This window comes from Lichenostomus cassidix, chromosome 10 (assembly GCF_008360975.1).
Source record: "Lichenostomus cassidix isolate B80296 chromosome 10, HeHo_3.0, whole genome shotgun sequence".
NCBI lineage: Eukaryota > Metazoa > Chordata > Aves > Passeriformes > Meliphagidae > Lichenostomus > Lichenostomus cassidix.
In genome coordinates this window covers 15,321,203-15,338,068 of record NC_139491.1, presented here as the reverse complement: position 1 = coordinate 15,338,068, position 16,866 = coordinate 15,321,203, and the positions used below count along the sequence as shown (strand labels likewise).

The window sequence follows — 16,866 nt, the reverse complement described above, 5'->3', positions numbered from 1 at the left end:
TTTTATATGATAATGTATACAGGCCTTAGGCCATCTGCTGTGCATGATACTAGTTCCTTATGAATATATTTTTAATGTTGTAATTAATTTACCTTAATAATCGTGCTTTTTCCCCTGTTATTTGTAGACTTTTTCTTTGCTAATTGGTGCCTATGCTTTTTTCTTTAGTGGTATTTTTCTTTCTCACGTTTTCCTCCATGCATTTTCTGCACCTTTATATCACTATTTAATTCCTTCCACACCTCTCCACATTCATCACATTCATTCCAAGTTCCTTCAATACCAACAATAAACAAAACTTTGTTCCTATTGTTGTGTCTACTGGGCAGTAGATCAGCTGTGACCAAGTCAGCAGCTGTCTGTGTATTATAACACTGTGTTAGTGACAAGTTCTAAACCTTAGCCAAAACCTAGTAACTACCATTACCATTCTTAGATATGTGAAAAAGAGGAAAAAAATTAGATTTATCTACCTTCCCGTGATTTTACTGTGCTGAAGGTCTGTATTTCGGATGCTGTATTTATACAGGTTGAGTTGTACCTGCAAATGCTGTGGCTATTGAGGGGTTTTCCTCCATAACTGTGCTACAGCTATGCAGCGCTGACACTGTCTGAGCTCTTTTCCCTCCTGCGGGAGGTCCCGCTCATCTCACAGGTTCTTGGGCTCCCCGAGTACCGCGCACAGCACTCCAGCCTCGCACGCACAGCTCAGCCGAGTGCACTTGACATTTCCATCCCGTGTCCCGCGGGTGGTGGCACACGGCTCGACCTCTCGTGTCACAGCCCTGCGACGAGCGGCACGGGCAGTGGGGGAGGCGATGCCGTGCGCAGGAACAGCAGCTAATTAGCGTTAATCACGTCCAGCCGAGCGCTGCCGGGGGTAGCAGCGTCCCTGGGCCCGGCGCTGTCCCTCAGCCACGGCAGGAGCGGCCGAGGGCGCTTGGCCTGCTCAGCCTGGAGGAGGCTGAGGGGAGAACTCCCTGCGGGCTGCAGCTTCCTCCTGAGGGGCAGCGCAGGGGCGGCACTCACTGATCTCTGCTCTGTGACCAGCGACAGGGCTCGAGGGAGTGGCTGGGGCTGTGTCAGGGCAGGGTTAGGCTGGGTATCAGGAAAAGGGTGTCACCCAGAGGCTGCTCGTGCACTGAAGAGGCTCCCTGAAGGGCACTGGTCACAGCACTAAGCATGACAGTGTTCTAGCAGCGTTTGGACAACGTTCCGGGGCACATAGTGTGACTCTTGCGGTGTCCAGAGCGCGGCCTCGAGTTGGACTCGGTGTTCTCCGCGGCGCCGCCCTCACGGGGGTGCTCTGTGGCGCTGCAGTCCCGCCCTCACGGCGGCGCGAGCCCGCCCCGCGCGCAGCTCGCACATGCGCGCGCGAGCACAGACCTGCGCGGGCAGGGCTGTCACGTGAGGCGGGCGGCGGATGCTGTTCCGGGTGAGCGCGGGCGCGCAGCGCAGCGCAGCGCGGCCCCTGGCGCGGCCCTTTCCGCGGCCCCGAGCGCGGCCCCGCTCCCGCCAGGTACGGCCGCCGAGGGGCGAGAGCGCCGGCCCGGGTGCCTCGAGCCGCGGTCGGGTCCCGCGGGGCGGGCGCGGGGCGGGGCCGAGGCCCGGCCGCAGGTGCGCGGGGGGCGGCGGGCCGAGCGCTGTGGCCCGGCCGGCGCTCCAGGCGGTGGCGGCGCGCAGGGACCCCGCGGCCGGGCAGCTCCCCAGCCCCGCTCGGCCGGGCCCGCGGCTGCCCCGCGCCGCTCCCAGCGCGGAGGGAAGAGCTGTGAACGCGTAAATCTCCGAGGGGAAAATCCCCCGCCCTGCCCTGCCCTGCCCCGCAGGATTTCGCAGCGGAGCGGCTCTTCCGCTCTAGGCGCAGCGAACGCGCAGTACTGAGCCGTGGCGCGGAAGTCGGAGTTGCTTTCTAGTGCCTTTTGTCTCAGTTCCTCCTGATTTCCTGCTACTAATGCAATACACTAAATAGTGGTTGATTATTTCTGGTTGACTTGTATGCATATTTAAGTCCTACAAAGGAACATCTAAGCAGAGTATAAATGCTTTTGGGTTGTTTTGAGAAGTTAGTATTTAAATGAATCTGACTGGTGCAGAAATACAGACTCTTCCGTTGCTCTGGATGTGGAGTTTGGTATCCTCGGGTGGAAAGCAAGAGTGTTTTCCAAAGTTTTCTCTCTTAGCTGTCTGATTTCTCTGTGCTTTGCTGCTGAGAGAAGGGAGAAAAAGGAAACAAAGAATTGATTTGTTATTAATGAAAGTCCTTGCATCGTCTCATTTTGCAAACTTGCAAGTGATAAAGTCTGGATGCCCCTTTTCAAGTTTGGGAAATGTGTCCTGTGCTTATGGCTAGTCTGGCCATGGTCTAAAAACCACTGGAATTATAGAAACATTTAGAAATTGTAGTGAGCTGCATCATGTGGTAGCAGAAAATGGGTCTGTTCCTTGCTTTTGACTTGCTTTAAAATCAAATATGAAAATTACTCCTAGAGGTGCCTCTTTTAAGCCTGGAACCTGGAATTAACTTGACACTCAGCTAATGTTTCTGTTGACACAGTGGGAGTGAAATGTGGGGGGAAGAAAAGTAGGCTAAGCTTGTTTTGAAGTTGATTTTGACTTTTGAGATGGAAACAGCTTTCTGTTCTTTGCCTATCAGGTACATTGTCCGTGGATGCTGGACAATGCTGGACATTGCAATTGTTTGGCAAAGTTAAACTTCCTATTTATTCTATTTTAAAAGCAGAGGTACTGGTCAAGGACTGAATATAGATCTTTGTATTGGATAGGCAGGTGTGGCTATGGAAATGTCTGACTTGTATTTATTGGTGTGTTTGCTGAGAACTGAGGTGAAAATGTAAATAATTTTTGCAAGCAGCCTTTAACTTCGTGAATTAAATGATCTCATGCTTTCTGTTGCCCTTCTGTCCCAGCCCCTGCCACTACCCCCTTTTTTAAAGTATTTGGGACAGACATCTCTGTTTAGTTGCACTGTAAATTTTTATAAGTGGCAATTTTTAATAGGCTTCTTGCCACTGTTGTACTTGATATTCCAGAACCTACCAGCTAAGGCAGCTTGGTATTAATGGGAGAACTCTGAAAATTATCTATTCTTCTAGGAAAAAGGATGAAAACACTGATGTTTGACCTCTGGTGCAAGCAGTGATACTCTTCAGATGCAAACTTAAGTAGGTCTAACCTGCTGTTCTGGAATGGAAATCTATTAATTAGCTGTTGTGAAAGAGCAGTGGGTTTGAGTGATGTGTTCCCTTTTTGTAATATCATACTTGCCTGTTCAGATACTTAAAAATATAAAAGGCATTGTGGAGTACCAAAGTCCAGTGGCTCTAGTAAGAGGGCAGAACCTCCTGGCAGCCCTGCATCCAGATGTTCTTTGATGTGTTGAAGTTTCTGATCTTTAGATAACTCCCCAGCTTCCATTTCTTTAAGCAAAATAGAAAGTAATGAGTAATGGAGAGTAAAATTAGGTTTGCTGCTCTTAGAAACCATGACTTTTTGAGTTGGCCATGAAGTGTGCTAGGATCAGGTAGAAATTATTTGCCTTTTTTTCTATGTGACTGATAAATTCTTTCATTATTACAATTTAATATATTTTTCAAGTTAAGTTTTTAGATTTTAGGTTTACAGCTAAATTAAAAAGGCTTTGGCATATTAAAAAACAGATGTCAGCACTGCCACATGAGTTATTTTCCAGATATGTAAAAAAGAGTTATATCTCTGGGTTAAAAAGCAGTATTGGTTGCCTTAGAACTTTGGACTTACTCGTGTTCTGTGTTGATTGCTTCTTTGCAAAATACCGTGGTTTATTGTTTTGATTAATGTTGGTTTTCTTAACACCGTCATTGATAAGTGTACCTGTTTCTTCCAATCTTCAGAGCCAACACAGCCAAGAACTTGAGCTGGTTCAGACTTTTATGTCAGCAGAATGGTTTGTCATGTTCCATTATTGGGGATTTCTTGTTGCTGGTGATGGGTGAGCCTGAAAAAATAGAACTTTACTTGCACATCACAGGGTGAGTACTCTGAAGACACTTTCTTAAATAGCTATCTTTAAAGTGTTTGGGTTGTTTGCATTATTTTTCTTTTTAAGTGGGTGTGTTGGTTTTGCTTAGCCCAGTTTTTGGTAATGGAGGGTGCCACAAAGATGCCTCCTGTGAGAAGCTTCTGGAAGCTTTCACCATGTCCAGCAGAGCCAATCTTGGATGGCTTTGAAGATGATGGACATGTTGCTGGCCAAGGCTGGGCCAATTAGAGATGTTAGTTACACCTCTGTGATGACATATTTAAGAAGAAATCAAAACAAAGCAGTCAGGCAGTTCTTTTTAGCCAGAGGATGAGGAGGAGGTGAGAACATGTGAGGGAAACAACATGGAGACACCAAGGTCAGTGGAGAAGGTGGGGGAGGTGGTGCTCCAGGCATTGGAGCCAACAGTCCTCTGCTGGCCGTGGTGAGGACCAGGGTGGAGCAGGTTGTCCCCCTGTAGCCCATGGGGTCCACGGGGGATGCAGAGATCCACCCACAGCCTGTGGGGAGGTGCCCACACTGGAGCAGGGCGATGAGTGGGAGTCCCAGTGTTGAGAGAGGCCTTGCTCCCGAGATGGAACAGCCTGGCCTCAGAGGGCTGCACCCCGTGGATGACGGACCCCACACCACAGCAGTTTGGGAGGACTGTCTGCCCGTGGGAGGAGCTCACGATGCAGCAGTGTGTGTGTGTGTGCTGCTGCTCATGAGATGGATCCACACTGGAGGAGTTCGGGAGAACTGTCTCCTGTAGGATGGACCCCACAGCAACACAGGGGAAGGACTCCTCTCCCTAAGCAGCAGCAGATTTTGGTGATGGACTGACCTAAACCCCCACACCCTGCCCCACCCTGCACTGTTGGTGGGAAGGAGGGAGGGGGGTGAGCAGAGAAATGGTGTCTTTAAGTGGTTTATTTTACTTCTCATTATTCTCCTCTGACTCTTAGTAATAAATCACTTTGCAACTTTAAGCTGGACTTGTTTTGTCCTTGGAGCATTTTCTCCCGGTTCCTTATCTCAATTCATGAACCCTGTGTGTGTTAACTTTATCTCTCCTCTGCCCAGCTGTGGCAGGGGAGAGTGAGCAAATAGATGCCATGGGTACCTTGGTGTTTGGCCAGGGTCCAGACCACAACAGTGGGTTGTATCTTAAAAAATCCATCTTGATTTTTTTTTTTAACTCAAAATACACACTTACTGTGTGTATAAAATAGACACACTCATTGTCTCCTATAGAGTCTAGAGACATGTCAGGTTCCTTATATTTTGGAGTGAACTGGTGTAATCATGAATGACAGATCTGGCTGCTCAAGGCCTTAATTTTAACTGAGAGGTTGATCCTGCTTGACTGCATGAAATCCCTTCCAACCTAAATTATTGTATTATAAATCACTCTATAAGCAGTTTTGTCTGGAAAAAAAAGTAAAACGGAAACAAAGAAAAAACCTTTCCCTGTGTTGATTGGTTTTTATTCTGCGTAATCCCTCAATTTGATGATAAGTTAAAGGATGTGGTGCAAGTATGGGAATTACCACAGTATTGAACCAACATCTTCTGTTATGTTCCTGCAGCTCCTCTTTAGCCCATTGTGCTGAAGACCAGAGGTTCTGGCTGATCAGGAGTCTTTGTTAGCAATTCAAGTTGGCTGAAGAATGGAAGGGGTTGAGTTTAAGGAAGAGTGGCAAGATGAAGATTTTCCAAGGTTTTGAATTCTTTTTTGAAGTAATTCAGATTGAACACAACATCAGCAATATCTGTCTTCCTGGTGCACTAATACTCAGTAATAATCTTGAAGTGATTTACATTAATATAGCAGTTTTAAAAAGGTTTTGTGGCATATTTCTTCAGGATTGCCACTGTTGAAGTTTCCAGTGTTTCTGAAGTGACGATTTGTAAGCTTGGCTTTGTTTATTTTCTGTGCTAATATTTTGCAGCTACATTGCTTGCATATTACTGCCAGTGTCTCATGGCCCAAATATTTCATGAAGCAAAATTTCTGAGGAAAATTTTTAACAGCTAAAGCTGCTACTGATGCTTGGGCCCACAAGGAAACTAAATTTGCTGACCTTAGAGGCATTCTATGATTACATGACACAACTACTTCTATAAAATTTATTTGAAGTCAAATTTTGTCAAGTAAGAATATGACAAGTTTTCTTAAGGATGACACACTGGTAGTAGTCAGTGTTCTGGTATTTGTCACAGGAAGGGATGGTCACTTGAATGCTGTAAGGAATTTTCTGCTTGCTGTGGTGTTTTGTTTACTGAAAGTTTGAACCTAGGCTGTAAGTCAAGTTAGTGCAGTACTGTCCCACAGTGGCTTTTTTTTTTGCAGTGTGTAATTCTAAATATATGGCATTAAAAAATGTAAAAGCAGTTATGTAACAATAATTTCTACTTTGTGTCCCAGGCCCCTGCCAGAGGATGATCCTGTTGAGTCTGATACGTTGGCTGCAGCTGGAACAGAAAGTGAACCTGGTAAGAACATTCCACTCCATTCAAGCTGACTACTTCCTACATTGTTGGGGGGGGGATTTTTTTTGCTTGGTTTCTTTTAGTTTTTCGGGGGGGGGTGTTGTTTATTTTTCTGTTTGATTGGGTTTTGGGGTTTTTTTTGGTTTTTTTTTTTTACATTTTAAAATTTTTTAGATTTTGTCTGTCTGCTTTACTTTTGGGGCATTTCCAGTCCTGGATTGGTAATCTGATTTTATTCCCTGCTTTCAGCTGCTGTCTAAATCATGCAAGTATTTGCTTTATGCCTTGGAGCATTCTATGTATTCACAGAACAGATTCTTTCATTTTCTGTCCTCATTCTTGTCTTTTTTTCTTTTTTCAGCTTGTATATTATTTTCTGTTTGCTCAAAGATAGTTATGATGCTACTGAAGCCTAACAAAAGCAAGTGCTAGGGACGTGAATCTGTTTTATTATTTGCAAGATTTATTCAGTATAATATCTGGAACAGTCCTGGGACACTTGGATGCAGCAGGCAGGAGCAGTAGTGTCTGAGGTGGTGGCAGCTCTTCAGGTTTTTCTTCTGCAGGGAGTTTGGCTGGTGGGCTGCCACCCTGGTCATCCTGTGTGTGTGCAATTGAGACCTTGCACTTGAGAAACTTTACCTGCTGTTCCTTTCATCCCCTATTAAAGTCTTACTCAAAAGTTAGCTTGTTTAAATTATGGGCATTAATTTACAATGCGTTATAAGAAAGGACTGTGCTTTTCTGTCTTGTTAATATGTTTATCTAAACTTGCTTTGGGTTTGAAAATAATTTGCTTTCTTTAGATACAGAGGGTAACGGAACCAAATTGAGGAAGAAAACAATTACTCCAGATATTAGGTTAAATTTGGATCCTGATGAGGAAGCTGTTTTGTCTGATGACTTGGATGAGAGCGGAGAGATAGACTTGGATGATTTAGATACAACTTCAGAGAATAGCAATGAATTTGAGTGGGAAGGTGAGTATTTTGCTCATTTTGTCTGATGCTCTAAAATATTTTCTTACATGCCGCAGGTTGACTGTTTCTCTAGTAAGAAATAGCTGTGGCTCAGTATTACAAGAGGAGAAATACAAAAGGAGTGATTAGATTAGAAATCAGAAATAGGTGCAGTTACTTTTTAAAGAACAATCAGACCTCACCTGATAAGTTAACAGTTAACAGCTGTAACTGCAGATTAACTTAGGTGAAGATCATCTATATATGCATCTATAAGGCTTGAAGTTATGGAAAATCCTTTCTTTTTCAGGAAGGTTTTAAGAACCACCCTATGGAAAAAAGTACCCAAGGTGTTGTAAATGTTTTAGAAATGAGGTTTAATTGGAGGGAGCCAGACAAAGAGATACAGGTTGCCTACTCAGAAAATTATGAGTTGCAATTTAAGGAGGACTGAATGGTATTCTTAACAATACTAAAAATACTAAGTAACACCTGATCTCGAATCTTCCTGTGGTGAGAATGGCAAAGTCTAACTCATAGCCTTAAAGTTTGCCTCTGTCCAGATTGACTGGAGGCAGTAGAAGAGCCTGTATTTTGTGTCAAGGAATTCTGGAGTGACTTCATAGGAAGTTAACTTTGCTATAACTGCACTAGTAATGATCTCAATTTTAAGACATTAATAGGTGTTTTATAGGAAACACCTGGAAATTCTGACAAATTTTATTTGAGATAAACGTTTTGTGTAGGAGTTGCAGCACAAATTTTAAACTTGGAGTTTAATGATGTCTTAAGGCCCTTTTATGGAAGCCAAGAACTGTTGTGTTGGGCAAATTGTTGGAGTCTCTAATATCTCTAAACTTCATGGTTTAGGAATGTCTTTAATTTAAAGCAAACATGTAAACTCAATTATTATTTTCCTATTCTGAAAATAACATAATTTTAATTCCTGAATAAACAGGAGGTTCTCTTTTCAGTGTTATATTTGAAACACTACTTGTGGAAGAAGAAACACTTTTTAGAATAAGGGGGTGGTTTTGGCATTTTAAATAGCTAAAGGCATATTGCAGGTAAAGTTTTCTTAACAGAGACTATGTTTACCTTTGTAAAAGGATTTTCATTGTTTTAGTGAAGAAGCATTGGTATTTAGGATTAGTTTTGCAGTGATGCAAAGGAAATGTTCCAGATGTTTGTGTCTTGTTTTTAAAAGTGGCTGAAAAGGGTTTCTGTCTTTTCTTCCTTTAATGCTGCTGTCTTCATTTTCCTGGAAGGATAGTTTCAATTAACAGCTTTGTCTTGGGAACAGACAACTAACTTGCAGTAGGTTTTTCTCGCTTTGGGTAAGGTCCATGCAACAAAGTCAAGAATCATAATTTCATTGGAGCAAATTGTCTTACAGATTGCTGTCAGCATAAATTTCATATATTTTGATTGCACACATGTTAATTAGATCTAATTTTTACTAGATTTGCCTGCATGTCTGCTTGCAAGGTACCTCAATGTTTTAAATCATGCTTCATGTAAATCTGTGATCAAGCAACCTCTAATTCTCACTGGAGTTAACCACTTTGTCTATTTTGGTGAAATTCATTGAGGTCTGTGTTCTGAAAGCCTACCATTAGTTAGGCTTCCTCCATGAATGGAGGTTTTTCACATACCTGTAATAGAGAACATTACAGTTAACAGATAACTACCAACATGAGTATGTTTATAAAATATCCATGACATCAGCTGGTGTGTCCATTGGCTGAAGAATACCAAAACAGATCAAATAGCAAAGTGGTTAACTTGTGTTGTAACTGATTGTCACTATGCATGGTATTCATAAAGGGTCTTTAACATGTTTTAATTTTGCTAGATGATCTTCCAAAACCAAAAACTACTGATGTCATTAGAAAAGGATCACTGGCTGAATACACTGTGGCAGAGGAGAAGGATGATGGTCGACGCTGGCGAATGTTTAGGATTGGAGAGCAGGACCATAGGGTGGACATGAAGGCAATTGAACCATATAAAAAAGTTATCAGTCATGGTGGTAAGGATTGGTGATGTGCTATGGGGAACTGTTGAGCAACTACTTCTTTAAACTGCATTGGGGAGGCAGAGGAAGAGCTTTGGGCATAGAGACTTGTGGTGGTTCCTTTGTTGCACTGTGAAGACATGGTTGATGTGACAGTTTTTTCTCTATTAAACTGAAGTTCTAAAATGTACATGTGGTCACATGTACTAAAATGTACCTATGTAATAAGATGTATTTACTCTATCCTAAGTTGTCACTGCTAGCTAATTTTTTGGCTTTAAGAGTGCTGAAAGTATTAAGTATAGATCTGCTAAGGCAGAAATCAATTAATGACTCTTCCCAATAGTCTGTGAAGTTTAGGTTAGAAGAAAAGTTGACTAAACTTTAATAACATAAGATGTTACTAAATATACTGAGGTTCTGTACTGAAATGTTAATTATAGGTACAGTGTTTGATTGACATCAGTTTGAGCTGTTCCTTGAGAATTAGACAAACTTGAAAAATAAACCTTGAGGTTTTCTGTAACTGTATGAATGTGTCCATATGGATGTTTGTAAATCTCTTTGAGGTAAATAATGAAAAAGCTCAGTCAATGTGCTTGACTTAGTGTAAATGTAGTCAGTGTATTGTCACCTTTGTCACTACTGCTGCTTATTTCTTTGTTTTTAGGTTATTATGGTGATGGGTTAAATGCCATTGTTGTGTTTGCTGTTTGCTTCATGCCTGAGAGCAGCCAGCCTAACTACAGATACCTAATGGACAATCTATTTAAGTAAGTCATCATCGGCCTTTCTGCTTTTTTGTTAGTTTTAATTTGTTAATTTGTTAACTATTTATTAACTATTTTGTAATTGTAATTTATTTTGTTAATTTTAATTAAGTGCTACTTGGAATTACTTTAAAATTAAGACTGTGGATACAAAAGTTTTCTTTGCTTATCTCTCCAGGTATGTAATTGGCACTTTAGAACTGTTAGTAGCAGAGAACTATATGATTGTTTACCTGAATGGTGCAACAACACGGAGAAAAATGCCAAGTTTAGGCTGGCTTAGGAAATGTTACCAACAAATTGATAGAAGGTAAGAAGTTCTCCAGTTTTTTTAGTGAAAATAGTATTCTTAGAATACTGAATATTGTTATCTTGTAGAATATGCTTACAACTTAATATATTAATACAAGGTTAATAAGGGGGGTCCTTTGTGAAGCACTTCATGAATTGTGTGAAAAGATTCAAAGAAGCTTCTCCTTGGAATGTTATTTCCTTGTCAAATCGATACTGAATCTTAAGTTTTGATTTTACAGTTGTGTAGTATTTTTTCTTCTGATAGAGGTTGACTTCTAATAATGGGATGTCAGAGTACTATGTTTATGAGACAGTTGTGCTTCTAAAAACGTACTTCTTGTATATTCAAAACCCCTTTGTCATGCTGCCATTTTCTTCTAGTAATTGTGTCCATTGTTTAAATCCTTCAGGTTAAGAAAAAACCTGAAGTCACTGATCATAGTTCATCCCTCCTGGTTCATCAGAACACTCCTGGCCATCACAAAACCATTTATTAGGTAATACTCTGGAAGCTTTTTCTTAAATAATTGACGACTGTTTGCTTTGAACTTAAAAGACTGTTTTAATATTGACCTAGTGAAAAATGTTCAAGTTGTAACTGTACCCTGCATTTGTTCTTCCACAGCTCAAAATTCAGCCAAAAAATTAGATATGTCTTTACCCTGGCAGAACTAGCTGAACTCATCCCCATGGAATACGTTGGCATCCCAGAATGCATAAAACAGTATGTTTTATTATTCCAACATCTTCTATATTTATCATGGTTTAGGACTGGTAGATGTTGTAATCAATGTTTGGGTTGAATGTAACACTTGGCACTTAATGACTTCAACTGAGATCACTGCTGTCTCTAGGAGGAGTCTCCATGTTTCACCTCGTTGCCAAAGGCAGTTTGGTATGGAGTAGCATGGATAGCCAAAATGTTAATATATAGTGATTTTCACTGTGAAGTTTTGTGCAATTACTAAGTTGTGGTGTGCAAATTAAGCCTTCTAGAGAGAAGGTCTCATTCCAGTTGTTTTGCACCTTAGTGTGAATACTAAACTGGCTTGTGGGAAATTCTGGGCATGTTGATACTGAAGTTGTTTATAATGTCTTCAGTGTTTATTAAAATGTGGAACAAGTTAGGTGCTGAAATATCACTTGGATTGGGTTTTCATTTAAATGAAAAGCAGTGATGGGAAAATTCTGAATCCCTACTCATTACAGTTCTAAACTACTTTGGTAAAGAAATGAAGATAGCATCAATGTAATTTTCTTCCCATCCAGATGCAAATATCCATTTTAACATCAGCACAATTCTGCTCTCAAATGTGGTCATGATCCTTTTGTCAAAAGCATTTGTGGATGCAGTAATAGAGTAAAAAGCATAAACTTGGGTCTTAAGAAAACCAGATGAAAACACTAAAATTCTGATGACAAATTGATCAGCCTATTAGAGGGTATAATACACAAACAGTGTTGTCTGCACTGTAATAGGTGAACATAAACTGGGGAAGATGGTCCAGTGTCACTGTGCACACAGAAGGTGGACAAATCCTCATGCCTCTGTAGATGGCTGGTGATTTCAGTAAACATCCCTGCTATCAGTTCCACAGTTTAACTCTGTAAGACAGAAAAGCAGTTTTCTTGGGGTGGAGGTGAAAGACATGACAAAGCTGCGGCAGCCTTGGGCTGTCTTTAGAATTCTTTTAACTGGGATTTTGTGGATGTGTTATGAGTATTCAGAGTGTCATTCCAAGGTTTAAAGGACTCCTCTTTGTATTGATGAACCTTTAACTGTTCGGTAAAGGCTGGACTTGGTTAACTTAGAGAGTTAATTGTCAGATTTCTGTGGAGGATTATGTCTGACTTCAAACTGTTACGGATACAGACTTTAAATTTTAGTGATGAATGCTAACACTGTACAAAGTTCATATTCAACTGTTATGTCATAGTAACTAAATCCTAATGCATTTTGTTTAATGCTAATAAATGTTCAAGGTACAATGTATTTTTTTTCTGAATTATCTTAAGTTTTGAAATTTGATAAGTTTCTGCAAACTGTATTGACACTAATACTGGTTTGCAGCTTCTGTTGATTTTGGCCTTCATATGTTATACTTACTGAAATAAAACTTTTCCTCACCAAGGTATGAAGAAGAAAAGTTTAGAAAGAAACAGAAAAGGTATATTCATATTTTGGTTAGGGCTGCATCTAGATAAGACAATTTGCACTGCAACTAACTCCCAGTTGATTGGCTTGCATAAAGGAATAAGCATTTGTAAATATAAACATGCACTAGTGCCCTAGTTTTTATGCATGACAGTAATTATACTGTACTTGCAGGCAGTATGGAATCTATAAGAACTCACCCTGGGTCTTCAGACAGACATTTGTGAATACTTTCTAGTACACTATTATGTGAAATGCTCACTTTTAAGGGGATGCATGGGTTCTCAACTTGAAGTCTTTAAGAGGCAAAAGTAGTGCTTCTGTATGAACCCATTAAATCAAATTCCACTGTTTCTAACAGGAATTGGTATCTGAAGACGAGCTGTATTTAGGTGCTAAGCTGTAGCTATGCATTAGCAGAGATGCAACTCTCTAAGCAGTTCTAATATTGAATCTTGTATTTTTGGTGTTCGCTACCTTTTTAGTTATTAACTTGCACAGATGCAATCTAAATTAGTATTTTAGTGCTGTTTGTATTTGCAGTGCCTATGTTCCTTGCTAATAAATACTGGATTTCCATTTTTTTAAATTTCCTGCTAACAATTCAAGCTATTCCACAGCTGATGAATTTTTGGAATGGATATGTTATTTTTTCACTCACTAACAATGTACTGAAAGTTTTTGCTATTAACTTTGTTTTTTTTTTTTAAATTACTTTTCTTTTGTGTGCATAACTATTAAGGGAGGCATGTTGTCTAAATTGGGTAGAGTAACACTGAGATTGAAGTAAAAGGAATTTAAATTATTTCTGAAAGCTTACATGTAAATCTAGTGATGTGCTGAACATTCTTTAGGAATTATTACAATTAAGAGATAATTTTTAAAATCTCCAGTAGAGAGATTTTAACTAAAATCTCCAGGGGCACTTTAGTTAGTGTCCCTGTTGATAGCTTCACCTAGACTACCATCACTTCTGTAAAAAGTAGTATGTTCCTCAGTGAAAATTAGATTTAGGGAAGAGATCCTGGCAGAATTGGATAGTGAGCCTTTAATCAGATTGAAAGCAGCTGTAGGCATTATTTTTTATAATAGGGTAGAAAGGAGATGTGTTGAAGGTTAGTCCCTAAACAGGGAACTCAATAGGAAAAGTATTGCAGTTATGGAGCCTCTTCACTTTTGTTGATACAACCAGTGCTGTTACCTACTTGGCTTAATTACTCTCACATTAAAGGTGACTAATTCAGTGCTTATTCTGCAGCATATGAATTCATCAGAGTGGTAGTGCTTGCCAGTATTGTTGTGTTACCTGTATGCTTGTATTCCTGCTTGCGTTTGTTACTACGAGCACAGTGCCTGCTTTTCTCTTCTGTAGTCAAACTTCACTTGCACCTTATAAATGCTTCCTCTCAAGTGCTATACTTATTTAAATGGTTTCCTCACAATTTTAATTAATTTCTAGGGGGAGGTAGGAAAATAGATATTAAAAAAAACCCAAACATCATGACTACATTAATTAAAACTCTTAATTTAATATTTTTTTACTAAAACTTTTCCCACACAAAAGCTTTATGTTTTTCTGTTAAGGTTAATGTTTTTTTCTTAATATATGAGCTATCAAACTATGTTAACATAGTTTATTTTCACTCCTTTCTTTGCTAAGCAGAGTTGACCAAGAGCTGAATGGAAAACAAGAGCAGAAAAGTGAACAGTAAGTTTGGAGTTCAAACAAGACTGAAGAATATGCAGATGGAAAGATGCCATTTGTGCACCATGACAATGCATTCTCTGTGTGTATGTATTATATAAATCTGTTGCAAAAGGTGCTTTGGAGTAGCACACAATGAACTGCTTACTGCTGTATTGGTTTGTCTTGACTTTAATTGCTGTTTATGTAATCGTTTTATACTGCTAAATGGCAAAGAACCCTATGTTTTCAGAGGATGTTCTTGCAACTGTTTATCTAAATGATGCATGTTCTTCAGTAAAATATTTATATACCTAAATGTTAAAGGAAAGAGATAATATATATATTTTTATGACTGAGCAATATATATTGAATACCTGCTGAAGGAATTCATTTGCAGGTAGACAAGGCCATAAGTTACTTGTTATTGTATAAATCTGTTTTGCTGTAAATGGTCAAGTGCATTTCTTCATTGTTGTGAAAACTTGTTTGGATATTAACAATCATATTAACTTGGCTTTCACAGATGTAGAGATCCTTGTTTTTGTTCACATACCTAATACAGACTCGCTCCTTTACCTCACTAGAGTGAGCTTCAACTTTGGTGTCTTTCAGTCCATCAATCAGGATGCAGAACTGCAGTTCTGTGGATGTCATTTGTTGGCCACAAGGTTTAAGCCTAAACCACGATAGCTGAACTGTCTGACTGGTAAGATACCAGACCTTTTTCAGCTGAAGTTGTGAATTCAGGTTCTGCTTCACTATGTCAAGACAGTCTCAGCTGGCAGTAGGAAATGAGTCCATTGCAGTTCTCCGTGGATGAATCTTGGTTGTCACCAGTAGGAGCTCTGGTCATGCTCAGTAGAACTTGGGAGTTACACAAGTTCTGCTGTGTAGTTCTAGGGAGATATTCTAGCCACAATACCATTTTTTGGGCAGAAATATGAGAAGTCTTACGCTACCTGTGTCATCCTTGTAGATGAAACATCCATTTATAAAGCTTTTAGTTAGGCACATGATACCAGCACTAATTTAACTTTGAAAAAGCGTTTTAAAGGTTGGAGTGTTTTCACTCCCCGCAGTGGTGGTAAACCTGTGTCTGTAAGAGGTGTTCTTGGACACATAACTAGTGTTTATAGGTTTACTGGGACAACAGTAATGCACTGGTTGATATGTTGTGAAAGTTTGTAACATCTTTTGATAAACATTGCAATTTCCATGTAAGGGCAGGTGTATGCAAATAAATCCATTCAGGAGTTGAGCAATATAATGTTGTAGCAAGTATATTCAATCTTTGCTTTTGGTGTTTATTGTGCTCACAATTTTGTCTTAATGCCAAAAAATATCACTTTTTAACTATATTTAATGTTACTCAGCTACCTTATTAAAAAATGTTATGTTCAACCGCATTACTACCTGGCACTGATAAATAGCAGTTGTGAGATATTCCATGGTCAAGACTTACCAAGTAACAATTAAATCCACTGTCTCCAGTGATACCTGTCTAGACTCTGAGAGCATATGGATGTCAGGTGAGGGAAAATTGCTCATGTCTCTGGAAGTTTAAGTCTGCAGTTCAGATACTTTCATCTCAACATCTAAGTCCTTTTGTTGCAGTAGCTTCTGTATCAGAGTTTCAAGGAGATTGATGTGCAGGATGTATTCACACAATAGGCAATACTAATGCCAAGTTGCCTTGCATCCATTCCGTCAGGTTTGGATCTTGCTCTGAAAGCAGAACATAAATGCACTTTCTTTGGGGCTGTCTTACCTCCTGCTTCAGTTTTGATGTTGACTCAGATTAATGTAAAGTTCAAGTCAGTACATGGGACACTTGCAGCCTGTTTCCTTCTGATATTTTCACAGTGTGATTTGTACGACCATGCAAACCTGATTTTCACTGGGTTTGCATGTGTCCTAAGCTAAACAGGAAGCATTCTGGTTATCTTATTTCCATTTTGATAAGAGAATTATTCTCAGTAAAATTATATTCTTAGTGGAGGGATTACAGTTCTCTGTCCCATTGCTTCCTGTGTGTACAGTGCAGTATGGAGTAGCCAGTCCTCTGTATATGCCATATTAACAAATGATGGGATTGGTTTTGTGTTTCCTGGTGGCCAAGGATTCTACAGTTTCATGCTGTATGATTTCTTTCAGAAATGTGTATGTGCTTATAAATGGTTTATTTCTCTTGTATAAGTTGTAGTGAATGAGTATGCAACACAGTTCTGCCTCGAAAGACATGCAGCTTGAGAAAGAAGTGTACTAAAGGATTATTCCCCTCTGACTTCTTGCAGCTCATCATTTAATGGTGAGGTGGATGTTTACAAAAAGCAAAGTGGTCCCAAAGCTATGGGTAATGTTCTGTCAAACTTTCCTTTTTTGAAATCTATAATATGATGTAATATATTTTAATATTTAAAAACATGAAAAGTTGGAATGTCATACTTTAATAAAAATTATTTCAAAACTTGAA

At 39.9% G+C, this 16,866-nt stretch overlaps 1 protein-coding gene across 4 annotated transcripts; it reads left to right on the top strand.

The window, feature by feature from the left end:
* Window positions 1–1,369: 1,369 nt before the first annotated feature.
* BNIP2 (BCL2 interacting protein 2) lies at window positions 1,370–16,866 on the top strand. Of its 4 annotated transcripts, XM_085070830.1 has the most exons (13): window positions 1,412–1,519; window positions 3,114–3,182; window positions 3,891–4,028; window positions 5,608–5,738; window positions 6,447–6,514; window positions 7,318–7,491; window positions 9,326–9,502; window positions 10,158–10,260; window positions 10,436–10,567; window positions 10,962–11,048; window positions 11,177–11,275; window positions 12,684–12,719; window positions 14,370–16,866. In XM_085070830.1, exons 4-13 carry the CDS (start codon window positions 5,689–5,691, stop codon window positions 14,416–14,418), a joined length of 975 nt encoding a protein of 324 aa, XP_084926956.1. In that variant the 5' UTR covers window positions 1,412–1,519; window positions 3,114–3,182; window positions 3,891–4,028; window positions 5,608–5,688; the 3' UTR covers window positions 14,419–16,866. The 4 variants fall into 4 exon arrangements, with proteins under 4 accessions (XP_084926957.1, XP_084926955.1, XP_084926958.1 ...); XM_085070831.1 differs by lacking the exon at window positions 3,114–3,182 and having other exon boundaries at window positions 1,370–1,435; XM_085070829.1 differs by lacking the exon at window positions 3,114–3,182 and having other exon boundaries at window positions 1,384–1,519.